The sequence below is a fragment of the Musa acuminata genome, chromosome BXJ1-7 (genome assembly GCF_036884655.1).
Source record: "Musa acuminata AAA Group cultivar baxijiao chromosome BXJ1-7, Cavendish_Baxijiao_AAA, whole genome shotgun sequence".
In the NCBI taxonomy this organism is placed as follows: Eukaryota; Viridiplantae; Streptophyta; class Magnoliopsida; order Zingiberales; family Musaceae; genus Musa; species Musa acuminata.
Window position 1 is genome coordinate 41,059,583 of NC_088333.1, and position 26,634 is coordinate 41,086,216.

General features: G+C 40.6%; 4 protein-coding genes and 1 long non-coding RNA gene across 13 annotated transcripts; 1 reads left to right on the top strand and 4 right to left on the bottom strand.

The window, feature by feature from the left end:
• Positions 1–7: 7 nt before the first annotated feature.
• Positions 8–1,545, bottom strand: LOC103992657 (peroxidase 47-like). Its single transcript, XM_009412453.3, has 4 exons — positions 1,156–1,545; positions 882–1,070; positions 651–813; positions 8–577 (listed from the first exon to the last, which is right to left on the bottom strand). Exons 1-4 carry the CDS (start codon positions 1,369–1,371, stop codon positions 180–182), a joined length of 966 nt encoding a protein of 321 aa, XP_009410728.2. The 5' UTR covers positions 1,372–1,545; the 3' UTR covers positions 8–179.
• A 616-nt stretch (positions 1,546–2,161) lies between these two features.
• On the bottom strand, positions 2,162–7,857 carry LOC135679449 (agamous-like MADS-box protein AGL11). Of its 4 annotated transcripts, none has more exons than XM_065193213.1 (8): positions 7,729–7,857; positions 6,991–7,187; positions 3,776–3,857; positions 3,055–3,119; positions 2,872–2,971; positions 2,758–2,799; positions 2,639–2,680; positions 2,162–2,541 (listed from the first exon to the last, which is right to left on the bottom strand). In XM_065193213.1, the coding sequence occupies exons 2-8, from the start codon at positions 7,170–7,172 to the stop codon at positions 2,335–2,337; spliced, it is 720 nt and encodes a 239-aa protein (XP_065049285.1). In that variant the 5' UTR covers positions 7,173–7,187; positions 7,729–7,857; the 3' UTR covers positions 2,162–2,334. The 4 variants fall into 4 exon arrangements, with proteins under 4 accessions (XP_065049285.1, XP_065049284.1, XP_065049281.1 ...); XM_065193212.1 differs by adding an exon at positions 7,375–7,466 and having other exon boundaries at positions 2,758–2,971; positions 7,729–7,823; XM_065193209.1 differs by having other exon boundaries at positions 2,758–2,971.
• Positions 7,858–10,535: 2,678 nt separating this feature from the next.
• On the bottom strand, positions 10,536–15,810 carry LOC103992659 (uncharacterized). Of its 5 annotated transcripts, none has more exons than XR_001979158.2 (4): positions 15,646–15,810; positions 13,271–13,439; positions 11,133–13,025; positions 10,536–10,904 (listed from the first exon to the last, which is right to left on the bottom strand). It is a non-coding gene; the product is annotated as an uncharacterized LOC103992659 (long non-coding RNA). The 5 variants fall into 5 exon arrangements; XR_001979155.2 differs by having other exon boundaries at positions 11,133–13,144; XR_010515260.1 differs by having other exon boundaries at positions 11,133–11,620; positions 11,700–13,439.
• A 466-nt stretch (positions 15,811–16,276) lies between these two features.
• LOC135679450 (protein ASYMMETRIC LEAVES 2-like) lies at positions 16,277–17,994 on the top strand. Its single transcript, XM_065193214.1, has 3 exons — positions 16,277–16,363; positions 16,609–17,302; positions 17,527–17,994. The coding sequence occupies exons 2-3, from the start codon at positions 16,635–16,637 to the stop codon at positions 17,543–17,545; spliced, it is 687 nt and encodes a 228-aa protein (XP_065049286.1). The 5' UTR covers positions 16,277–16,363; positions 16,609–16,634; the 3' UTR covers positions 17,546–17,994.
• Positions 17,995–18,889: 895 nt separating this feature from the next.
• On the bottom strand, positions 18,890–22,782 carry LOC103992661 (ankyrin repeat-containing protein At5g02620). Of its 2 annotated transcripts, XM_009412456.3 has the most exons (4): positions 22,311–22,782; positions 21,712–22,221; positions 20,385–20,794; positions 18,890–19,933 (listed from the first exon to the last, which is right to left on the bottom strand). In XM_009412456.3, exons 2-4 carry the CDS (start codon positions 22,154–22,156, stop codon positions 19,070–19,072), a joined length of 1,719 nt encoding a protein of 572 aa, XP_009410731.2. In that variant the 5' UTR covers positions 22,157–22,221; positions 22,311–22,782; the 3' UTR covers positions 18,890–19,069. The 2 variants fall into 2 exon arrangements, with proteins under 2 accessions (XP_009410731.2, XP_065049287.1); XM_065193215.1 differs by having other exon boundaries at positions 21,712–22,782.
• Between the last annotated feature and the right edge of the window lie 3,852 nt (positions 22,783–26,634).

The following is a 26,634-nucleotide window of genomic DNA, read 5'->3' on the forward strand; positions in this document are numbered from 1 at the left end:
AAGTATCTGAAAGAACAGTGAGAATTAGATCGACTTCATGAACTCAACATCCACATAGTTACAGCTCAAGAGCTTTCGGAAATGCAAGAGTGATCGCTGCAACAAGTTATAGATAGCGTGTATGATACATAAACGAACACATAAGTAGCTCGATGCAGGAGGCTAATTTCCTGCATTGATCAGTTGACCCTGCGGCAGTCCCGGCGGACCTCTCCCCGACCGCCCTCCTTGACGTCGAGCAACCCCATCTTGAGAATGGCCTGCTGGAAGTCGAGGAAGAACATGGCGTCGTTCATGGCGTAGGCGTTGACGACGGGCCGCGTACGGGGGTCGGCAAAGAGGGCCTGGTCGGAGGAGAGCAGGCCCAGCCCCCGCCGCAATGCGTTGAAGTAGCCGCTGTCGAAGGTGTAGCTGCTGCGGTCGAACGGCACTCGGGATCCGTCCCCGGCGGCGCATGCCCTCCACAGCGTCCTGGCCATGTCGGTGTCCAGCGTCGGGTCCACGCCGTTGTCGGAGTCGAAATTGCTCAGCCTGTTCTTGAACGATGCGCAGCTTGCAGCCCCCAACGTGTGTGCCCCTCCAACACCCCCACATCATAAATTCTCAGATACTGACTGAGAATTATTATTATTATTTTTATTACTGCATACCTGACAAAGCCACCAGCTCCTGTGCATCAAATCCATGCTGACCAAACATCTTGACGAGGACTGTGACGTTGAGGGTGGGTGCAGGAAGGTTGACGGTGTCTTCTATTTTGGACCTCCAGCCGTCCTTTCTGCCCTTTGGTATCTCATAAAATGGACCTCCGGCCTAAGAACCAAACGAGGTGTCAATGGCAGAGATCTTGGATGCAGGAGAAGACATGATGGTTATATTACCCAGAAGACGGCATCTCGAGCGGCCATCGCGACGATGTCGGCGCATGAAACAACTCCCGGACACTGATCCTCGATCAGCTGCTTGGCTCGATCGATGACCTCGTAACCACGTAAGCTCAGGTTTGCAGGAGAGTCCTTCTCCGCGGTGTTGTCCTCTGTGGAATCGATGAGAACCGACGCATCGCATCCCTGCATGCGTGCAGCCAGAAAAGCAAGTCAGGCTAATAAAGTGTGTTACGTTAGGTTATCGATCGAAGAGCAGTCTGTAAGAAACCTGGACGAAGCAATCATGGAAGTGCAACCTCAGAAGCGCCGCAGCAAGTGTGGGATCTCTGCGCAGGGCTTGATACACTGTGCTCCTCACCATCTGATCCATGAAGGGGCAACTCATCATGTAGTAATCCATGCTCAAGGCATCTGCACCAAGCTTAGCTCCACACCCGAGCAACGCAATCAGCAAGATCAACTTCGCCACATAAGAAGCAACCATCTTCTCTGATCCGGATTTCTAGCCACGAGAGCAGGAGGAGAACAGCAAGGAGCTACTGCAACTTCTGTGAACGAATGATCTGGGTGCGTCTATATATCTGCAACTTCTCCCCCAAGAGATCAATGCCGATATTGGGGATGAAGAAACCATACTCCACCAGAGGTCAACAGTGGTGCCACACTTCATCGGGCAGCCAACTTTGTGCGCACTCCACTTGTTTGCTCTCGACATGATCCAAGTAGAGTACCGGTAGCAGCGGTAGTGGGTACCAGCAAGACCACCAGAACTGCATGACGCATTCTAGAATGGGGCACATCTGATCTACGGGAAGCTTTTGGGATGAAGAACTTTAATAAAGAAAGGGTGCAGAGGGTTGAGTCGGTCCAAAAGTCAACACAAGTGGGGCAGCTGCTGCAGCTGGTTCCCATGTTCCCAATGCTCTTTTTTCTCTCACCTTCTCATCGTCCTCTAAGGTATTGGAGTCACTCTTGTGAGCACCACAGGGGCCATGGCGATGCGTAATGATGACCAAACAGCAACTTGGAAGGCATGCCCACATATGAGTTCTGAACTCAGAGTTGCACTGTAGTCTTCACACTAAGCATGACATGCTTTATTACATCACACGAGAGGAGAATATATACCAGCAGACTTCGTTGCATGCTGTATAACCACAGCATGATGTAGCTTGTGAATGATGAGGAGATTTGGCATCGACCTTTTCGACCAGGAAAAAGGGAAACAGTATTCAGCTCATGGATCTTAGCATACTAAATCACCAGAACAACGATTAAAGAGTGAAACGATGGGGTAGTAGCCACTGGTTCGATACCTTTTATTGGCACAGTACAAATAGAGAAGCGTCTACGTACATTACAGAGTCAAGTAACAGCTCTCACACATTCCTCTTAGCATTAAGCACGCGCAGGGTTACTAGCTACAGTCCTCACGAACCAGACATGCTCATATCATGTTCTTTGCAGCAGAACTGTCCTTCATTTCGTAACCAAGATGGAGGGCTGTCTGATCTTGATGGTGAGAGTAGTGGGATGCTGCCTCCAACATGTTGTTGACATGGTAATAGTTCCTCGAATCATAAGTTGGAAGAGCATCGAATTCGGCTCCGGTCGACACGATAACTTCTTGCTGCGCCCGCTCATTCTCTGCTACCTGAGAATTCCCAAAGTAAAAGATAGAAGACTGAATGGTACTCTGAAACTTAGGAAGAAGTGAGGGGGAGTTTCTAGGGTTCTTCTGCCGATGTTACCTTGGCTCTGAGGTAGATGTTGTCATTTTGAAGCTCGACTTCCTGCATTCCAGTGGGAGAAGCAATTAACAAGAGATCGAACGATTGGAATAACCGATAAGATCGCAAGAGCCTTTTACCCTTTTCTGCATGTACTCGATCTCTGCAAACAGCAGCTCATGCTGGGAAGAAAACTTGAACTCGTTAGGACAATAGAGAAGCTGCACTGAATGTTTGGCAGACAGATGGTTTACCTTCTTTGATCTGATCCTTGTGATGCCTCTTTCGAGTCTGTTCTCCAGCTGCTTGAGCTCCTTCACGCTCAGAGAGCTCAGGGATTCACCCATCAAGTGCCTGAGGGTAAACATTTTATAGTCCATTTAGCCGCAAGCTTGAGATTGTAAGGCAGATATGAGGGTTTGAGTCAGACGACTCACTTGTTTGCATTTTGTAGAATCTGTATCTGGTGGCGCAGCTTTGCTGCTTCTTGCTGGTAGTATTGCTGCAATCACAGTCAAATTAAAGGGAAAGCAATGATGATTTCACTTGTGGTGACTCCACTGATGCAGTTAACAAAGATGAGGTATTCTTCTTCTTTTTTCCTTTCACTTTATCTTTTTGTTTTGCTTTTCTCTTTACTTCTCTGCTGGGGATTTCTGTACCATTCTGAAGCTATTGAAATGCATGAGCTTCTTCTTCTTTCTCAGGAAAAAGAGAGAAAAAAAAATGTGGAGGATCTACAGCTATCTTGTTTGCTGTGTTTTATGAGAGCTACTACAGTTTACATGATATATAAACACTAACAAGTTATAGTCTATTTGACTTTAAATACAATTGAAATATCCTCAACTCTTCATTTATTACCAAAGATATTTAAATTTCTTAAGGATATTTGAGTCTCTTTATTATAAAGGAGAAAAGAGAATGAAACTCAAATATATATATATATATATATATATATATATATATATATATATATATTTTATTCTCACATATTCTCACATATTTGGTTCGATTCTAAATAGGATAACATGTCTGATCAAATGTAAATAGGTCAATTCAGACAAGTAGTACATATTGCTAAAAGCATACATATGTTCATGGGATATTGTCCTAAAAGAACTGATTGATAACTGAGGTGAAGTTGGAACTACATACCTGTGAATTGGTGTCTATAGTGCAGCTTGAATTGGAAGTGTTGGCATATGCTTTCTTGTACCTCTCGATGGTCGATTTAATGCTAAGCAGCAGCAGCAGCAGCAGCAGTTCAAAGATGGAGAGAGTTAGAATCTGATAATAAAGCTTCAGCATGATAGTATGAAACCATGAAATAGTAGGTGTTCAACATGAGAGAGAGTTTGGAAAGAGCTAAAAACCAACAACTTGCATTGTTGTCAAACCATGTTTTTTGATGTGCAAACTGACTCCTTTAATCACAAGACATGCAATCATAAACTTTTTCTAACATTTCAATGTGAGGCAATTTCAAGATATTACAATCTGTCATGACTGAAGCTCTAAAATGGATAAAAGTGCATGGTGGAATTTTTGAGAGAGAGTTTCTAACACTTGCATGTGGAATTTTCCTTTCCCTTTTGATCTTTCTAATATAATCAGCTGCTTGAACTCCTTTGGTTCATCTTTAATTAAATCTTCGATTTATTATTATTTTTTTTTTCAAATATTGAGACGAAAGACATAACACCTTTAAAACAAGGATGATAGAATGCCTCCAAAATGGCATGATGCTAAATAAATATATAATAAAGTCTTTATGTACCTAATAAGAGTGTAAAAGCAATAATAGGCTCCAAGTAATAAACTCGGATATTTCAAGTAAGAAGTAATTTCCGCGATCCATCCACTATTATATTCAATAAACCCAAAGATTTGTGTTTTCGAGCATGATTCTTCATTCTAAAAATCCACAAAAAGAAACCAATACCACAAATATGTGTTCTATTCAATGGAATTACAAATGGTGCTAATCCATCAAATCAATTCTCATGGCAAAAATGAGTTCCTTTTACATATTGCCATTCCATAAATCCATACAAATATGCGCATGCACATCCCCACATCCAAGTTTAATCAGAATGCTACTTGCTAATGCAAATGTATGATGGGCTATGATATTGAGAAATCACAATCTGTGTAAAATGAAACATTGTAGTCATGTGTAATAACAAATCAAATGTCCTCCATAAGGTAAAAACTTTATATTTTGTGTTCTTCAATTCCATTTACCTTTTAGAACATAGTACAGATCGAGCAAGTCAGGATCAGAACTAAAATTAGCCTTTAAAAATATAAATATATGGGATTGGATTGGATCTGCTAGAACGAATTGGCTCGGACGATCATCCGAAAAGAATCATGAGGCATTATTAGAGATCAAATAAGCAAACAAGAGTGAACATGATATTGAGGTCATGAAATAAATGAATGTTTGGATAGTGTGATGTGAAGATAGCATTAATGATTTTTTATATAGCATGAACGATAACAAAAACAAATTATTCTATAAGAACTGTGAAAATTGATATGCTTTGCTTGGAAATGATTAAATAGATGTGCTAGCATTATTAGTAACACATCTAACATCGCATCTGAATGCTTCATAAACTACTAAACAAGCGATCTCCCGTGCTTGGTCGATTGAAATTACGAAATACTTTCAGTTTGCAAAGCATTTGCATTGCATCTAACATACCTAGATTAGACGTAACTTATTACTGTAATTAGTTTGCAACATGAGTTGTCTTCATAAAAATGAATAGATACGCGTTTATACAAAATCATGCGGTTCATGCAAATTAGTAGACCCTAAATTCGCGTCGAGTTGTTGCTTAAGCATCAAATTTTAGGTATACATAACTTTATTAGATCAAGCGAATCCATAGATAGGATTTTTATTACAAGATAAAAAAAATTATATTTTTTTAATTATTAGTAACATTAACAAATTCTTTGTAGAGTCTTTAGTTTCCCTACCAAAAAATCGACATAGTTTAAAGACCATTTTTCACAATATTTTACATGCTCTTCTTGATATAAGACCAAATTTATTTGCAACATAAGTTGGTATTATTTTCTTCACTTTGTCAATCAACCAACTTCCAAATCTTAAAATGACTCCACATGTATGTAAAGTTTGATCCCACCCAAAGGTATTCAACATGATGGATGGCTTCCTAAACAACACAGTGTCATGTATAAATGCTGGTTTGCAGGGAGGGAGATAGATAGCCGGCAGTTAAGTCGCATCAAAGGGCAGAATCTTTGAGTTGCTGACAAAGCATACATGGGAAGAAGACAAGACATGCTGGGCACTGAAGCTAGAGGTGGCTTCTTGTTGTGGAAGTACAGAAAATTATGGTGTCCCTCTGGACCTGCCCAGATTCATGCTAAAAAATAAATTAGATGATGAAATTTCCAGCTCAGTGAGAAGAAAGCTTTTTTTGCTCATCATGTTGGAGACAAGGATGAGAGAAAGCCTCGGAGGAAGTTTCAGGCAAACCTGATGTCAGATGATAGAAAATAAAATAAAAAGGAGATCTTGGAACTGAGACGAATGGATTGAACTAGTGTTCATAATGAAGCAAACATCTTAAAAGCAATAATAATAATCATCATCATCATGCACACATGTCCCACTGGTAGCAAGCTAACTTCAAACAGGAAGGAGAACTTCAGGTTGGCAGCAATTTAACATCAAATAGGAATCAGGCAGGGAAAGGCCGTAGTTCCCATCCTACTGTCAGATGATGTTTAAAGGGAGTTCTTGGTCTCTCTCTCTCTCTCTCTCTCTCTCTCTCTCTCTCTCTCTATGTATATATATATGAACAGGTGATGTAAAGATAAGTTCCCCCTGGCAGAAACTAACACAAGAAAGAGGAGGCAAAGAGGCAGGAAAGGGAAGAAGAAAACCCTAAATCCGCCACACCCTAAGAAATGCCCTTTTTTGTTGGGCAAAAGATCATACCATGGCTCATCAGCAGGTCACCACTGGATTTTGTTGAAGACGGATATGCTGCTGCATGCAGAATGAGGATGATGGAGGTAGGACAACGTCAACTGGCAGGTTGAAAAAGGAACGGGCATGTAGGTCAACAAGGATGACTTTTCTATCAGGAGAATAATGAAAGAGTTGAGAGTTCATACTAGAAATTCTATATCATCGTGAAAAAGGAAGGGAGAAAAAGAGGGTGTATGCTTAGTTTGTCCCCTTGAATGATCCCTGTCAAATGATGTTGTGAATGAAGTTGTGTGCATGTACTGCCATCCATGAACGAGGTTGAAGGAAGACGAGAAAGCTGCGTACTTGCGTAATGGTGGAGAAAGAGGGGTGGGTGGGTTAACCGGAAAGAGACCTGTTGTTGGAGTACTCGTAGAGGCGGCCACGACTGGAGAAGACGATGAGCGCGATCTCGGCGTCGCAGAGGACGGACAATTCATAGGCTTTCTTGAGCAACCCGTTCCGGCGCTTGCAGAAGGTGACCTGGCGGCTCGTGTTGTTCTCGATCCGCTTGATCTCGATCTTTCCTCTCCCCATGTTTCCCTTCCTCTCCTTGCATCAACAAGAACCAACAGGGATGCATCAGCTAGGGTTACTCAATCTTTCTCTTAAGCTCAGATCAAACCCCACAATGTTAGGGTTAGAAGACAGCACACCGAGAAGAACAAGGGAAACCCTGCAGGGATTTGTTTCCGAGAAGAGTGCATAGATGTTCTGAGGTTCAAGAACACACGGCTACCTAATCCGTGTTGTAACAACAACTGCGGTCTGAGCTTCGCTTTCTCTTACTGAGAGTCCAGCTTCTTCCGTCGAATAACCAAGCATGCGCAACTCCACCAAGGGAAAGCCAGAAAGAAACAGATGTAAGGCAGAAGAAATGGGAAGAAACCATCAGAAAGTTCCCTTCTTTGCCTCAAAACAACGAGAGATTCGTAGCACAAGAAGCTGTTTTGCAAATCCAAGAACCGAAGAGCGCAGGCGACTTCAGATATCTCGCGGATCTACTTCAGACAAAGGAGGAAGGAAGTCCAAGAAGACAGACCTGCAAGAAATAATCGGAAAAAGAAGGCAAGAAATCGGATTGTAGCATTACCACAGGCTGAGATCACCGGCAACGACGGGAAAAGACTCGCGAGTTCCGAGGCAACGAAGGGGGAAGGAAGGGGAGAGCTTGAGCTGGTGAGAACAATGGGAGAAGGAAATGGGCACTGCATGCGGTTGGCATCGGATCTTGTGGCTTTCCTCTTAAAGAAGCGGGCTCTCTGTTACCTTATCCCTGCGGATCTCCTTTATCACCGACCGCGCGGAGGTCTCCGCCCCCGCCCTGGGCGTAGAAGCCAAAAACGGAGCACGTTAGCCGCGGAAGAGGGCGATGGAGCGGATGCTTGTGACATCATCTCCGCCTCCTGTGACCTTTCGCACGTGACTTCGGTAAGAAGCGGGCTCTCCGTTAACTTATCCCCGCGGATCGCTTTTACCATCAACTGCGCGGTGGGTCTCCGCCGTGCTGTGACTGTCGAAAACAGCAGACCCATGGCGGGAACACGTTACGCCCGGACGAGGGCGACGGAGTGGATGCTTGTCAGATGGACCCCGCCTCCTCACACCTTTTGCACGTGACCTAGTTCATGTGCTCAAATCTAATTCCAAGACCATTATATAGTAGCATGTTTTAATAAGCTATTATCAGTAATCTTTATATATATTTATATATATATATATATATATATATATTAATGAAATTAATTATCTATCCTCTTAATGTTTTTTTTACAAGAATGGGTTCACAAAAATCACCAATCAATTGGGAAAAAAATTACTTATAATGCTTGTTAAATATATAAAAGGATATTTGTATTAGAACAAAGAGCTCATGACATTTTACTTTTACTTTAAGATCCACAAATTACAGCATATTTGTGTGACTAAAACTATTTTGGACATGCATCTGATTTTTTTTAAAGAAAACTATAACAATATCTTTACATTATTATTAATTTTTGTTTACATAACTGGATGACACATATTGTAAAATACAATATAATAGTGTACAGTGAGTTTCTAATTGAGTCCTAAGTACAGTATGAGCTGTGTTGAAACATTGAGGTATATTGGAGTATTCTTGCATCATATTCTAACCATGCAATCTGAATATTCTTCAATTACCAAAGACTATCCAAATATTTTTATACAATCTCTATGATCATACATAATTTCATATATAATCTTGTGAAGCATGAAATGTCATCTCTAAAATTCATTGACTGTCATAATAACATTAGAAATATTATGCATATACTTCCAAAGTTCATGTAAATATTCATATAAAAGGGGGGTGGGGAGGGGAGAAGGATGGATGATACAAAGAAGAAGTATGTGAAGAAGAATCCAATAACATCAACCATGAACAAGCATCAAGTCATTGCCCAACTACATGACAACAATTATGTGCAGTGGTTCTTCCATCCCTATCAAGAACAGGACCACACCACCCATTTACCCATTTTGATGGACCACACACCCATTGCATTGGATGATGAGTAGGTGAACTGATATGTTGGGGTATGGGAATAAATCCACATGTTCCAACCATCCCAAACATAGTAGCATTTCCTATTTTTGGTTGATGATCTATCTATGAACAATTTGGGGGACCAAAAGATTTGATCTCTCATGCAATGAAGCTTTTTTACACCAACCCAAAACTTGTAAACATGGATTTAGGGATTATGATATCATTCATTGACTCTGCAGTCTAGATGTCATTATACATAATATATATATATCTTGATGTTGATCAAAGTCATAATACATAAAACATAATTGGTCTTGACTTATTACTTTAAATTCTTTACTAACTAAGTTAGTTGTTGATTAATTTGTTGATTAATGGAGATTGATGTAATCTACATTTCTAAACTCTTATGCTTACATGAATTAAAATCTTATGTTACAAAATCAAGAATCCATGCCAAATTATCAGTATAAACCTTGATTAAGGTTTCACATGATAGTTATCTTTTCTGTCAAATAAAAAGATATAATTTTATCATCCTAATATTAAGTAAGCACCATGGGTTTAAATAAGATCTATGAAAAATGACTCATAAAAATAATACAATCAAATATTTTTTCCAAGTATAAACAAGTATAATACAAGTATTTGAGGACATATATATTTATAGGCAATTTTTTACCCCCAAGTCATGTGTAGATCAACCAAATGACTCCTTTCATGTTCCATGATACCATCTCTTTCTATTTAGGTTTGTGTGGGGGAGAAGCCCACAGACTATAAGTGGAAGTTAACCTTTGGGTGATGCAAGTCTCTTTTGTACAAGAGATCAAAAGGATCGAACCATGTGAAATGTTGTTTGGTTATGGTAAAGATCCAACTGTGTGAAATATTCTTTACTTGGTTACCACATTAGAAATATACCTTCCCATTTTCCAATTGACATTTGAGAGGCAAGTGATATTATTATAGATTTTTCTTCTTCTTTGTTTTTCTTTTCTCCAACAACTCTGTCCTTTAAAAATAATTTTGTATTGTTTTTTTTTTTCTCTCTCCCTTCAATTCAAATAAGTCTGCACTTGGTTTATGTTGCATAATTTTGTCTCATTTAATTCAGATTTCATGCTAACATTGCCATTGTTGAAGAAATCAGCTACATCAAGCTTCTGCATTTGAAAAAAATTTAAGCATCTTGACCAAAATGTGGTACATTGGGCATGATTTATTTGAAACAAACCTTCATTCTGGTACATGGCAAATTTCACATATGTTCTGTTTTGTCATGTATTCAATCAAGCTACTGAACATGAGGTAAATATGAAGATGTCACAAGTCAAAAACATAGGAACCTCTTGCAGGCACAAGGCACAAGATCAAGTCAAAAATACAGGAAAGGAATTATACTTTCTTAACAGCAATCCATAAAAAAAATCAAGGTACAGGAACAGGAAGGATCTTGTGAATGAGAAATTCTCAATACAACATTTGATACAATAATAAGTTAGCAGGGTTTTCCGGTTCTTCCGTTTTCTTAGTCTGCCGACCATCTTTGGTTACATAAGTACAAGTGAAATGCTTCAATAGTAGCATGTTAGGTGATACCATCTACCTCTCATTTACATCATGACATGGATGGATCAAGTACATTGCTTCAGTATCCATCATGTGTCTACTTCAAAATGGCACAATCCTCTCTTATCGCACCTTTAATTAGAATCATCTAGCGATGACACTGGCTTAGGTTTCTACGGCACCTGCACATATCCAACCAGATTAAACAGGATTAGAGTACCTACCATTCAGGTTTTTGACGAGTGTGAATTGAAAAATAGGTATCCGAGTTGGATTTGAATTTGGAAACAGGTTGGTGAAGTTTATATCTCAGCTCCAACTTGGATACCTATTTTTCCATCTCAACTCATCGCAAACCTATTTAACGAATATTCTGATCATGCTTAAGCAGGTCGGGTAGGAGCAGGTACCTGAAAAGATATGGTCTGGTGCCATCCCTGAGAAAGAAAGATCAGATAGAAGAAGTGCAACACCAACAGGTTTAACATCCAACTCAGAACTCCCAACTCCATCCAGCATAGCAGGGGTTCATGTGTAGCACAATCAATGGAATAGATATTGGTAACAGCTGAAGCCATCCACCACCTGCAGGCAGTGAAAAGCTTGTTGTTGCAAGTCGACCTCAAGTTTCCAGGTTTACCAGTGCAGCAAATGCATCAGGCATGGGGCCATGGAGACCACAAAACCCAAAGAATGGCAAAAAGGCAGTTGTGATCATAAAAAGGATATTAATTGAAAGGGTAGTAGTGCCACTGGGACATGGACAGAGCCTCCCAAGCTGGAGAATGAAGACAGTGTGTTAGATTCCATGTGAGGTTACCATGGAAAATTTTCAGAGTACTGCCCTCCAATACAAGCAGCTTGACAAGTGCAGTCTGACTGTGCATTGATGAGGGATCTAAGAACACATGACAAAACCAGAAGAATTGTTATACGCTCTCCGCATATAAATCTGCAAAATTTAATGGATTACTGACCTGAAGAATGGTGATGGTGATCTCACCCGCTGACCTTATCCAACAGAATCAACCGGGTCTCAGGTGTTTGAAGAACTGGATCACAGATTTCGAGATTGACAGCGAGGAAAGAAAAACCATGAATTTTAAGTTTCATGGAGTTCAAGGTTCTTTAGTCACAAACTCTTGGACATGCATAGTGAGCAGAGAGGTATAGTCGTTCCCTACATCATCCAAGCTAAAACCATACAGCATAGAGTTATTTAAGGTGCATCTTTGTGAAATGATACAATGTTGAACTAAAATTAACCATGTACCATGGAGCCACTTTAATTATTTACTAAAATTAGGAAATTTTTTAAGGAGCAATAATTTATGTTATGCTTAAAGAACACTGTCCCAAAATACTTAATTCCCAGTTAATATAAAAGATTTATCCAACCTCATAAACCAACCAAATTCTCCTTCTGTATCTGATACGGAGATAAAGTAGATGTTGGATTTCCTCTTAGGATAAACTGTATAATCATAGTTTCTTAAATTCCTTCTTATCTTTTTTTGTATTAATAAAGAGATAGCTTAATACTAAAATTAATTAACCTAAAGTTTGCATAAATCCACTGTTCCTTGATTGTCGAATAAGGATTTGGTGAACACCTCCAAGGCAGTGCCTTTATAATGCAGAAGGCCACTTGCCTTTTTATTGAGCTGAGTGATATCATAGTTCAACAGAAAAAAAAGTACTTATCAGACTCCAGATTCATATGATCTTCCATATGAAGGTCAGAGAAAGACTCTGTGCATTATCAGAAGTTCACAAGGAGAGAGGCACCATATTAGGTGATTGATATGAAATATTCTTATAAACTCCAAACCTAAATGGAGATAACCTAAAGAGTGAAGAAGTTCATGGAGATCAATGTTTCCCTTTACTCCTGAGCAATCATAACAGCACAAATGCAGGAGACCCTATCATAAGATTTCCTTCTAAATTTCAGCTGCGATATTTCCCTAAAAACTTCTATAATATGCACTTTGAACCGGTTTCCTCCATTTCTTTAGATCTTGTGACCTCTTAAGTGTTTTGCCTTGGGGTTCAAGCAATTTCCTGGTTTTGGTTGGAAGGCTTTTGGAGCACCCTATAGATGTTGACAACTTGCTCCCTCCACCCTCAATTTGCAAAAAGAAGTTGGAACTCTATTGATGCACAGTGATACTATCTTTTGTTGAATGGTCCATAGCCATGGATGGAATCTCCCACAGTGGCAGGGCAGTGGGTTCTCAGTCCTGGAACAATCGATATGCCCCTTTTTCAGCTTCTTTTCTCCGTCTCTTAGAACTCGTCCACTTGTCCCAGCACATGATATAGTCAAAAAATTCTATCAGCAGAATTAGAATGGAGCATTATAAGAGTGTCTTTCATGCTACCTACAAAAGGAACTTGCATGTGGAATCCAACAGTTCTCCTACATGAACACACAAAAAATCATATGATGTGCTGTCAAAAATATGGCATCCATGTCTCATAGACATGAACATCATGCAGCAGAAGAGAATTCTGAAATTAATCTATTGTGAGATAACTGTGTTACATGTGCATCATGTACTCCTCCATTCGTGCATCAAAGACGGTATATGTTGACAGTGTATACAACATTTCTGGGTGACCCAAGTAAACACTTTAGGTTAATCTCAGTTTTTCACCATGGTTTTGATGATTTGCCAAAGCTTTGAGCAGGTCCATGGATCTAAACCAGTAGCCTGCAAATGAGTGATAGGCTAATCAACTGTCCATATATTAATCAAAGCTATGAATCACTCGAAGTGCTCAAATACTGGGATTAACTAAAAGATGCACCAACAAAGTTTGTTCCCTGAAACTGGACATAGGAATTATAGCTACAATTTTATTATAAAAGATATGTAACAAAGGAAATGAACTTCTCCAAATAACTACTTTCCAGGCAAGTTTCACTCTGTTAAGTAGGTTCAACATGCACCATACAAAGCAGCCTGACGGAATATCAGTTCCATTAATTTCCTTTGATTTCCCGTAGATGAGCATATACGTCACAAAATAAGGGAAAACATAGACAGGTAGGAAAAAATGGATGACTTCAGCAACAATTAGGAAGTAAATTTCTTCAGACCCAGCACACGTATTAGTCAGTACAAGCATAAGATAAACTAACAAAGCATAGAAAATGCAGGAAAGAAACAGAAAGTCAAAGTTTTGGACATCTGGTTCCAGGTAGATGCTTATACATGGCTCTATATATTACCCCATGTTCTATATCCAAATTTAGGGAAACCTTAAAAAGTTCTCTTATGGATGCATAAAAGATGATCATGCATGAAAAACATATGAGGCGTCCTTGAGATCAACTTTTCGATATAACTGCAGGTCACATTGCATCCATTTGCCAAGAACTTTCATGTATTCATAAAATATCTCGCATGCATCAAGGACACAAATGTAACCAACACATTATAGTTGATCCAAGCCTTCTAAGACACCCATATTTCGAAATCCTGATATTAGAGTCTGTTTGCACCATGCATCTGATAAAGTCATAATGGAGTTCACTCACTCTTTTGACATATTAAACATATCTGTAAAGTCATGTCACCTATCAATCATAACAACAGCATCAACAAACAAACCATAATGCATCTAGAAATTATAAATTATCCAAAACCCGGGTAGCATATTGCATTGAACTTTTTAGCATTTCGTAGAAGATGTAGAACATAATGGTGAGAAAATGATAAAACACAGAAACAGTTCTCTAATCTTCCGACTTTGACCCAATACTGGTACTGATTCAGGCAAATTGGGCCAGATTTATAAATCTAGTCAACCTTGAGTCAGACCAAATGCAAGTCAGTTCAAATGCGGAAAAAATGAAAACTAGTAACCAACCCACTTAACTTGGTTATCTCAGTTCCACTTGCCTAAATCTTAATGCTGATAAAAAATACATATGGCTAATTAAGGTCTTGTTTGTTCTTTGTAGCTATATTCAAAAAATAATGAACAACTGAAAAAGAACACACGTTTAAAGATATAATATTGACAAGTAAATACTTGAAAGAAAGTTCAAACAAAAAGTAGAGAAAACAAACGAAATTTCATGATGTTTATACTTGGTATATGGAAACTAATCTGATTTCAAATCCCAGATATATTAATCTATACTATTTGAGCACCTTTATTATTGACTAATGAAATGATATATAAATTTGTTATTTTTTTTGTTTTCAGTGAAAATGATGTCAGACAAAAAGTAAACAAATATATTACCAAGTAACAATCCTCGAAGTAACATATGCCAAAGAATATTATTTGCCTTTTCAAGTACTTTATCTAAAACAAAATAAGCCGACAAAAGCATCCTCTTTTCATTGCATCATTTCCCCGTTCCTCTCTTCACCTATGTTTACTCTTCTTTCTTTTTCTAGAACCCTTAAGCCTCCTAAATATCTTCCCTTTTCTACATCCACACTGTCCCTTCAATTTTGTCGTGTTTTACACACCTACGACTCGGGAAGAGAGTGATTTCCTCTAACATGCAGACAAAACGCACCATTTACTGCACTACGACATCCTTAACACATTCCTTCTGCATATGCCACATTGACAAAACCAATCTATAGATTCCCAACCGAACAATCCAGCGTCGAAAGAAACGAAAACCTATGCAGTAATTAAGCATTATAGAGATGTGGGACAAAGGGGGCACTGATTATCAGCATCCGAACAAATCCCCCGCGACACGATATAATCAGATAAAATAGAGGAGAAATCATCAATCGCAATCGTCGAAGAAGAAAAGATCGGATCTTTACTTGTTTCCGAACCCATATTACGGAAGCATTCCAAGAGAATGATTAGGACAAGAACAAGACCAACAATCCCGGACCGAAAAAGCGAATAAGAATCGGACGAACAGAGACCGAGTAAAACCTGGGGGCCTCAGAACGGATCGAAGGCGTCGAACACTTCGACGTCGTCGTCGGTCCACATTCCTGCAGTGGTGAAAGAAGGCAAAGTTGCTCGTCGTGCCTTCCCAAGATCCCCATTCGACGACGAATCCGAGCCCTCCGCCGCCACCCCATTCCCACCCTCGTTGGATCTCCTCGTTGACGCGATGAACGACTAGAATACCATACCATTTGATGTCGGTGAAACCCACCGGTGGGGGCCACGGGAGTGAGCCGGTAAATATCGAAACCAAAAAATTCGGCCATATACAGTAAAATACGTGTAATTTCCAATTGGGATAAATATTAGGTTGAAAGATTTGGGTTATTAAATGTGAGTCATCATTAGGTTGTAAGAGTGTGGGGGTACGTAAGAGTAGCAGTGACCACCATGGCATTAAATGCACAACCTTCCTTAGAGATTGTATTGTTCTTTCTTATCGTATTAATATATAATGACATAAGTACATCTCTTGATGATAGTAGAAAGGTCTGAATCAAGACATTCTCGTGCCTCTTATTCCAATCCTTCTCTGTCTCATATCCCACGTAATTAAACCTCTCTCTCTCTCTCTCTCTCTCTCTCTCTCTCTCTCTGTCCTCACCATCGATTTGTGAGTATATATCTTGCTGCTGCTTTGTTCCCACATGCTTCTCCTGCCTTCTGCATCAGCAGCGTGAGACAAATCTGAGAAAGGAAGGTAAGCTTTGTTACATCGCGTGCATGATCTCCTCCTTCCATACTATTACATGAGTCATCCTAGATCTGTCGACAACGAGAAGAAGAAAAGGAAGAAGAAGAAACCAAAGAACACAAAAGTTCTTTTGGTGTTGTCGTGCAGCTCGTTCTAGCAGTCTTGTCCTTCCCTGATTGCGCTTCTATGTGTGTCTTCTGCTGCATCTAAAAGCACTGAAAAGATCCGATCGTTTCATTTCCTTTTGTTAGAGCTTGGAAGAAGAGATCGATCGGAGATGGTTTCAGTAGCGGCGTCGTCTTCACCGTCGACTGCAAGCTCGCCATGCGCGGCCTGCAAGTTCCTGCGGCGCAAGTGTCAGCCGGACTGCGTGTTCGCGCCCTACTTCCCGCCGGACCAGCCGCAGAAGTTCGTGCAGGTGCACCGCGTGTTCGGCGCCAGCAACGTCACGAAGCTGCTCAACGAGGTGAACCCCTACCAGCGCGAGGACGCCGTCAACTCCCTCGCCTACGAGGCCGACATGCGTCTTCGCGACCCCGTCTACGGCTGCGCCGGCGTCATCTCCGTCCTCCAGCACCAGCTCCGCCAGCTCCAGCTGGACCTCGCCTTCGCCATGTCCGAGCTCTCCAAGTACCAGTCCGCCGCAGCCGCCGCCGTCGGGCATAGATTCACGGATGTCAACCTCCCGATCGGGGCGGCGGGGATAGGGTTCGGACTCGAACACTTCCTCCCGGTTACTACTCGGGACGCAAACCACCATCGACATACGATGGTGAGGAACTGCGACGCAGATACTTCGGTAGCGAAGCTGCGCGCAAGTGGTGGATACGTCGCAGGGCGTGCAGCGGCTTGGACTGCGTCCGCCTCGAGTCTCATGCCACTTAATGGGCAGTCCACGAAGCCAAGCACGGCCGGCGTAGATGAGAGGCCGGCCATTGCGCCTCTGTAAGACTCCTTCTCGGTATACACCATTCTTGCTTCGATTACTACACCAATATTTGCTACAAAATCATCAAAACTAGAAATTCGTTCGCTAGCCTTCACCTATTCTTGCAGTGATCTTTCCATACTGTATATATATATATACGAGACAGAGAGAGATCTCGTTACTGCATCCAGGTACGCGGTGCCTTCGTTGCTGAATGCTCTCCTCTTTCATGGGACTGCAGGTTAAGATTTGGAGAGTAGCTGACCGCAGAAGAAGAAACAAGCTACAAAGAAGAGACTTGTGATCAATGTAATCCCAGTTCCTGGCTTTCTGTTTCTGTCTTGGCACTGTTCTTTTGCTGAAGTCGATCGATGGATGGGATCATGTCCTTGAATCCCTGGAACTTGATATGCAGCAGTCCTTCCGGTTTCTGTCATTCCTGTAGACTCTTTACAGCAACTCACAAGCCTTGCTATTGAGCTTTGAGTTCTTGTTGTTCTATGGTCATCCTTTCCGCAAAGAAAGAGGGAAGAGAAGCCAGACTACTCTTTTGTCAGCCTTTGGTGGCATCAATCTTAGTCTTTATCATGTTTTTTCCTTCAGGAATTAAATGGACCGCTTTACATGTTGATATAGGTGTGTTTAGTTGCATTTCATCATGTAAAACTGCAGCCTTTATCTACTAAATCCATTGGCTTGTGAGTCTCGACATTTGCTGTTGGAACCACAGAAGGTTAAGATATATAGCCTGGCAAAGCTGCAAAACATTTATGTAGAAAGCCTCTGATATTGATTGTATACTGCAACCCGTGGATCCTACTTTTGTAGCTGACCATCTTAGTGCAGTATTCTGTACAAGAAATTGGTGCAAACATTTGGTATTTATGGTCAAAACTCTCTCTCTCTCTCTCTCTCTCTCCTCTCTCTCTCTCTCTCGCAGGCACAGGAGTTTGGATTTGTTGTAACATGGGAGGTTGAGGAGGCAAAAGGCATGTTGCAGAGGATTGCAGAATGCAAGTCATCAGAGCCAATCGCCTTCTCGGTGAGCCATTAATGAAAGGGACCATCGAACATAACTCAAAATGCTAGAGAGAGAGAGAGAGTGTGTGTGTGTGTGTGTGTGTTTGTATTCAGCATTGAAACCATCAAAGCACAAAGGAAGAGAGCATTGCATCTCCCCCTTTCTGGTTCTCTGCAGGCTCAAGACGCAGTAAAAAACGCAACATGCCAATGGCAATGATGGCGTTCCTCAGCGGCGATGGCCCCGTCCTTAAATGCGTTCCTCTGCTCACATCTCCTCCTCTCTTCCTCCACCCCCTCCATATTCATGGATAAGTCCGTCTTCGACCTCATCTCTCTGTCTCCGTGCGCCCCATCAATAATGTCGACAATGCATGCACGGCTGGCTAATGCTCTGTGGACTTGATGTAGGATTAGTGCTAGTGACGCAGATTTACGAAGCCAATCGATCCAACAACGACCAGAGAGAAATCGGGGCCGTGTGTGCAGTGAAGAGAATCTCTCACTCTGCTAATGATCTGTAACATCACCATCTCACAACAATGGCAGCGTAGGGGAGACATAGTTCATGCATAAGAATCAAGTATAACAATGGTGTATCTTCATCTCTAAAGCAACATGGCCAAAAAATACACAAGTCGAGCATGCATAAGATCAAGTCACCAACCATGATTCGTGTCTTGAGCTTAGAGATGAGCCACTTCACTTTTGAGATGTAGCCCTTTCAAGTGCAGCAACTGCAAGTTTTGCACAGCATATGGCTCCTAAAGAGCATACATCTTCTTGTACTCGCTGTTCAGTAACTCGGAGTCGGAGACCACCGACAAAGACCATGACCTTGACCTGCTCCCGGAGTTCCTCCTGATGTTCCTCAAGTTATTGGCTTCAATCCGGTGAACAATCACACAGTAGCACATCGATCCTAAAGTGGTCAGCATGATGGTGGTCCCGATGGCCATCGTTGCCCATGCAAGCCACCACTCGTGCCGGCCCACAACAACATATGTTAGGGAGATGAAGGACACGGAGATGAAGAGGCAAGCCAGCCACATCAGCTTGTTCATCACAAAAACCATCCTCCTCTTGGCTTTCTGCTCGACCACGATCAAGGAAGTCTGGACTACCACCACCGCCAGCGAGATGAACAAAGCCAGAGAGTCGAAGACCAAAAAGATGATGAATGCTGCGTTCCTTGCGATGTAGGCTTGTCCGGGGCTATATCCATCCTGAGGGAGGTCAACGTACTGCCCGGGCAATTGGAATATGGCTGCAAAGGCGACGGTGGCTATGAGCACGGCCACCACGGTGTTCGAATTGATGGCATTGTTGAGACCTCCGATGTGGAGCTTCTGAAGTCGCTTCTTGATCTTCTGGACCTTCATTTCTGTTTGTCGGGTTTGTTTGAGTTGGGATTGAACATCATGTTTTATGTCACTGACTGTTTTCTTCAGTTGCTTGGCAGCAGTCATCGAATTTGCAGGTTCTTTCGCGACAACTGCACCAAATTCTCTTAGAATGGAAGCGATCTCTTCATTTGCAAATTTTTCCGCAATGCTGAGGGCAGTTTCTCCTGCTTTATTCACTGCATTGATATCGATTCCTCCCACCGATAACAAAGCCTGCAAAATCTGCAATACCAAAAGTTGGAAAAGACATCAATCAACAGGAACGATACAGATGATGCATGCATTCCTATGATCAAGAAAGACTATGCCAAACCATGATGTGCTTCAGGCAGGAGCTACTTCATGCTAAAGGATAATAGAAGATAAAACTACAACTTATATGGCTTCTTACGATGATTCTGCAAACAACAGATGACAAATACAATGATGGCAAACAGGAAGTCACCGATAAACTTTACAAAGCAGCACACACCAAAGTTCATGTCGGAGAGGTGACTTGAGGCATGACTTATAAGAGCGACTTCCGATAGAGCAAAAAGGATATTTGAAACAATTCAGCTCATATTTGGCAAATAATGAGATCTAGCATTTGAATTATAGAAGTTGCTGAACCAGAAGATTATAGTTTAGTCGACAGAGTAAAGAAGTTGTCTTTTAAGAAATTTTGACTTGCCTTTGGATTGCCCTTCCTAGTAGCAATATGCAATGGTCTGTTCCCCTTACTATCTTCTAGATTGATGATTGATAAATCAGGTTTCAGCAATTCCAGCACCATCTCCACATTTTGGCCCTTTACAGCCATGTGAAATGCTGTTTGCCCCTTCTTATCGGTCCTTAAACCAATGCTGGGATCCTGATCTAATAGGGATTTCACCACTTCGACATGGCCCATTCTTGCTGCCGAATGTAGAACAGTTTTACCATTATTCCTTGCAATTTTAGCAAGGCTTGCATCCGTTTCTAGCAGTAGATTGACTATTTCGATGTGACCTTGAGTTGCAGCAGTATCCAAGGCTGTAGAATTTAATGAGTTTGTAGTCATAGCCAATGCAGGGAAAGAATGCAAGAGGTCCTTCAGCACTTCTGCATATCCCGAGATAAAAAGCAAAGGCAAATTAGTTCTCTGTTAACTGAACCAGACATTTCATTAGAGAAGAACAAAATCTAACCAGCAATCTAACACAAGATCGAACACAAATGAATGAATCAATCAGATGGAGAAAAAAAAAGTTTTTGTTCTGCTTACAGGACATGCATTAACAAGTAAATCCTTCTCTGTTTTTGTTCCATTCTTTCAAGGAATTCCTCATCGATATTTCTTATGAACGCCATGACTAACTGAGTCTTATGAATGATCACATCCCAGTAAAGAATTTAACTTCTTACTAAGTTTGGGATTGGCTATATAGATCTTTTTGCCACCATTGACCTCCATAGAAAAACCGTGTCTTTAGTTAAATCAAGACTCATCGAATCCTTATTTATAATTTCTAATAAATTCTTTTCATGTCTCCCTCGATCTCTCCTAATACTGACTGTTTCATCACTTCAAAACCACACCTAATTGTTCAGCTGCGAGCGGACCACTGGAAATAAGATAAAGGAGCCTTCTGATATTAAGCTACATTTCCATTGCTACTTCCTCCTAATTATCGAACTTGAAACTCGTGATTACTTACTGAAAAAAAATAATGCTTTTGGTCAAACAAGTCTATGCATTAATTCATGACATATCATTAATCCATGACCTACTAATCTCAAGAAGCTGAAAGGCATAGAAATCTAGTTTAACTGAAACAACACGAGTTTAGGTGGCACAAAATTCTTCTCTGGAAGTACAATTCATGATGAAGCGAAGAATCAACACCATCTAAACGCACTTTTCCTATCAAAGAATGCACAAAGTAGTCATCTAAATTCCTGTTCTAATCAATAGGCTACATAAGAACAACAACACCGGTAACAAAAAACATGTTCAGCAGTGATCGAAAGCTGCTCACCGAGGTGGCCCTGCTTAGCGGCAATATGGAATGCATCGTAGCTGTTATGGGCCTTGATGGCTGCCGATTGAACGTCGGAAACTTTCAGTATCTCTGGAACAGCCGCCACATGACCCATTTCTGCAGCAACATACAAGGCTGTCTCCCCATCCTGGTTCTGCTTGCAGACCAAATCCTTCAGCTCGCTCTCGCTGCTGCACTCTGAGACTATCTTGCGTATGTGCGCCGCGTTGCCAGCCCTGGCGGCGAGATGGAGCTCTGTATCCCCTCGCTTGCCAGGGCTCTCTTTGTTCTTCCTTTCCTTGAAGCTTTGCTGTCCGCCTCCCAGTCGAAAGCTCCTTTGCTTATCCATCCGAAAGCTCTTCTGCTTCTCCATCACCCCCAGCCGAAAGCTCTGCAGCTTCTCCAAGGCGGCTCCCATTCGAGAGCCTTGCTGTTTCTCCATTTCTCCTGCTCAAGCTATAAATTCCGCTCTCCAGAAAAAAGAAGCGACCCTCCCTCCTCGTTCTTCTATTTCTCAGCCGACAACATCACTGACATTGAGAATTCTTCTCCAAAAAGAATCGAAATCCAGATGTCGGAACAAGAAAAGAACTCACCAGATCACTCGGCTCATACAAAGATATCAGAAAATTTTCCTCGACCTTCCCGAATCAGGACCTGAAATCGGCGTCTTTTACAGCAACAGATTCCGGGAACCCCTCACTCGATAACAGAAAGGGGAAAAACTCTTGTTTTGGATCAAACCAGATAAAAAAACGCATCCTTTCTTCAGAACGCAGGACTTCGAAGAGAAGCCCCAGAAGAAGGCACCTCTTCACCGCTTATCTAGCGAGTTCCAATCTCAGGAGAGCAGCCACCCACCACCACAAAAAAACCCGACACACTCAGGAAGCTAAAGCTGAGCATCTTCGGGCAAGGAGAGACCTTTATGAATGCAATTCGTAGAACCAACCCAATCGGAGCCAAAAATCCAATCTTTTTCCGGATTTCTAGCAGAAAAAGCACGCTGTCCTCCTCTCAGCAGCCAGAAAGCTGAAGCAGGAGGTGCGAGGAAGACTCGCGGTGGGGCATCCAAAACCTCTCATTGCTTTATTCCAGAAGCTCCGGGACCACCGAGATGCCTTCCGATCCATCCTTGGCTCCTTGCGTTCAACGAGCAAAACGATTGCTTTGTGCCTAATAATTACGCGCGACGACCGCGAGGTTCGTGCCCCCACTCGGGTAAAGTGGAATTTGAGCCTGTGCGTGGATAGACAAGAGTTCAGACGATGGCGGCCGTGGCCGTCAACATCAGGGAGTGCGAAGATGGATTGGGTGTGGGTGGGAACCTTGCGGACGCAACACTCCAAAGCACGCAGCGGGAAAGACGAAGGCACATGGTTGCTCGGTACGATATGCGGGTGGCCCTCACAGTGTTAGCACATTGCGAAATCTATTTTAACCCCACCCAATTGGGCACCCGGTCAACATTCTTACCTTCTTGATATGACCAATTTCCTCTTCTTAATCATCCCCTAATTATCGTATTTTCCCTACCATTTATGAACATAAAGATGCTTACAAGCATTCATCTTGACCGGTCAAACATGTTCATTGTTACTATTTATTGTCATATAAATATTTAATCTTAACCTTCTTATGTTAATTAGAGGGTCTATTCTCTAATAACAACACATTTCTTAAAGTGGTGAATTTTAGGCATGTGTTTGGCACGTGAGGGAGAGGCAGGCAGACCAAATCCATTAGTGCCACTGAAAGATGTTTAGCTCCTTCATTAGACATATATATTTTATATATAGAAGCAAATTGGGTGCTAAATGTCCTCTTTCCTTCTTTGATACATGATTGTTTAATCAGCCTAAAAATATAATTTGAGCTCATGGTTGTCATATGACTCACCTACAACTTTGTTATCAAAGTATATTATGTTTTCATCCAATCATTAAATTATATATATATATATATATATATATATAATATGATATTCAAAGCAAAATGAAACAAAAAAGTGTTCTTACCTATACTCCAACAACTGTGTATTCAATTCACTAGAAGGACTAGGGTTTGACTATTGTACCAGTGAGAACATGGTTTAGAACAAATAAGTGAAACTTGTTCTTTATTATTTTTGCCTATCAAGATAATATATCTGACTCACCTGTAAAATTTTATCTTATATTGGACACATTTACCATAAAGAAAAGGTATTAATTCTTTTTATTGCATTATCATTTTGAAACTTCTAATCTCCATCAACAACTCATCTATAAATTTCAATGATCATGACATGATCTATTACTACTCATGGTTTGGAGTCATCAATCCCATCACCCAACCTATTCAACTTGAGAGAGGCATTTGGGAGCCAAAGTTTTCAGCTCTTGTCTCACAGTTAAAGAGCTTGCAACCATCACAATCTGCAGTCCATCATCATCCACGACAGCGTGCATGAAACGCAATATTTTGACCCAGTAGAACTGATGATGCCATGAGCATCTTGTTTTCTTGTTCTAACTTGCAGAAACTTACAACAAGAAAAGGAGGCTGAGGAATCAAATTTGACCAGTTGTGGTGTCATAAACGTTTCTCATATTTGCTTAATATTTATGCTTATAGATTTCACATCTCTTTCAATGCTGCCATTAATTTGTCTATTCCAAAGCTTGACTGTTTCTTTCACAATTTCTTTCCCTAGAAAAAAAAATTATAATTTTATATATAACAAATAAAAATGTATAAATCATAAAGTCCCCAATGCCACTTAGCTTTGATGGCTAAAAGTTTACCTAACCTTTTAGGTTTAAGGATGTGGCAAAGCATTATTATTACCCACATTATTATACTCTCTTCTTTATCTAAGTGAAAGATTGAACTCTTAGATGATGTACAGCATTTTCCATGATTGAAACTCTATATGTTGGAAGTAGGAGAAATCATTAAAGATAATAGAAATGATTAAATCATATTGTAGTTATTGGATTAAGCTTTTAGATATAGATGAATTGATACTGTTAACAAGTTGCCAACTATGATGGAAAGAAAAAGCAAATATGCATAAAATGCTTGGAAAACACTGAACTGTATGTATATATATGCTCATGTTTGGGTGATGACATCCATATTTTATGTGGGTCACTATGTTCCACCACAATGCATGTGACCGACACATACATGCATGCTTTATGTTAGTGGACGTAATGGGGACAATATTTTATAGGTGCACAAGATACTGACAAGGAATCATTCATGTCATGCATTGATTAGGTTAAAGGTTGGTGAGATCACAAGGTTCATTGCATGCTTCGTTTCTCTATTCCACCAAGCAATCTGAGTAGTTAATTATATTATATTTTGACGCTCAATGTGTCATGCACTTTGGTGCGTAGCTTAATCCGAACTTGTGAAGAGTATTCAATGCCCACCACTCGGTGAGTAGTTATTATGTAAATTTGTGAAGAGTGTTTAACGTCTGACACTCGATGAGCAGTTCTTTACGGATTTACAATTCTTCGTTCAACGTTCTAAATTTCTTATTTTCTCTTTCCTCCTTTTTCTCTCGTTGAATTACTTGTAAAGCTTCCTTTTTTACGAGACATCGTGACAATTGACGTAAGGGTGTCTTAGGACTTAGACAATACACATTACTAGTTGACAAATCAATAATGATGTATGGATGGTTAAACATATATGATTATTATCATCAACGTTGGAGCCTAATATGCCCGTTCAACTCTAATACCAACCACGATAATATATTCATGATGTCATAACCTCTGTACGTGAATAATCGCAAGCCTTCTCATCATAAATAGGAGTTTATGAGATATATCGAGAATCTTTGAACTTTAAATATAGAAAAATATACTCTATTTTCAACATCAGATAAATCTTATCTAGAATACCCTGGAAACAAATTTTATAGATCGATTCGCCATCGTAAGGTCAAGAATATGAAAGTCCTACAAAAATTGAGAGGTTGACAAAAATTGGAACAATAACAAAGCCTCGTAAAATGCTTCTTTTCCACAATGTGATGCTTAATTCTCCATCATATGCCTCCCTCATTTGCTCTTCTTCTCATGAACCCGAAGAAGATAGACAGATGAAGACGTATTCCATTATTTGATTCCAATGCATCCGAGAAGAAAGAATGCTACCACGGTTGAACTGTTGTAATGTGATTCCTTCCAATGGCTTTGTCCTGTTAGTCATGGCAGGCTATACAAATGGACAATCTAGCTTTAAATCATCATTTAGTCCATTCCTTTGGTCAATACTGACATGACATTGATAATTGTAGCTGATGATATGCTTTCCGAGAAGAGGAATGAATCATTAAGTATCTTATTTATTCACAAGAATATAAACTATTAATGAGATATTTTTTCTATCTCAATTGTCGATAATAATAATTTTTATTTTGATTGCTGATTTTATTGATTACTAAGAAAGATAACAAAAATAAGAAGTACGAATTAGGGTTATGGAATGAATGGATGAGTGATGTGGTGTCCGTCCACGAAAACGTGAAGCATATGGCTCGAGTACGTATAGGGCGTGGAAGTCCAAACCTAACTCGAGTCAAAGGAGCGTCACATCGATGTGTACGTCCAAGTCAAAAGTGGAAGCTATCTCGTTAATGGTCAAACCCAAAGACCCGTGTTTTGTCCCTCCCTTTGACCAAGCCTTTCCAATCTATTCCATGAGGGACACGTGACACACGCTGACTTTATGTTGACAATTTCTCCACAATAAATCTTATATATATATACACATATTCCCTATCAATTTTATGTGGAAAAGGATATCTTTTTCAATACAATTATTTGGATGGTAAGATCCAATTAGATAAGTGGATGAGATGCAACTGAATAATTGTGGATAGAGATTCGAGGATAAGATCCATTAAGGATTAAACTG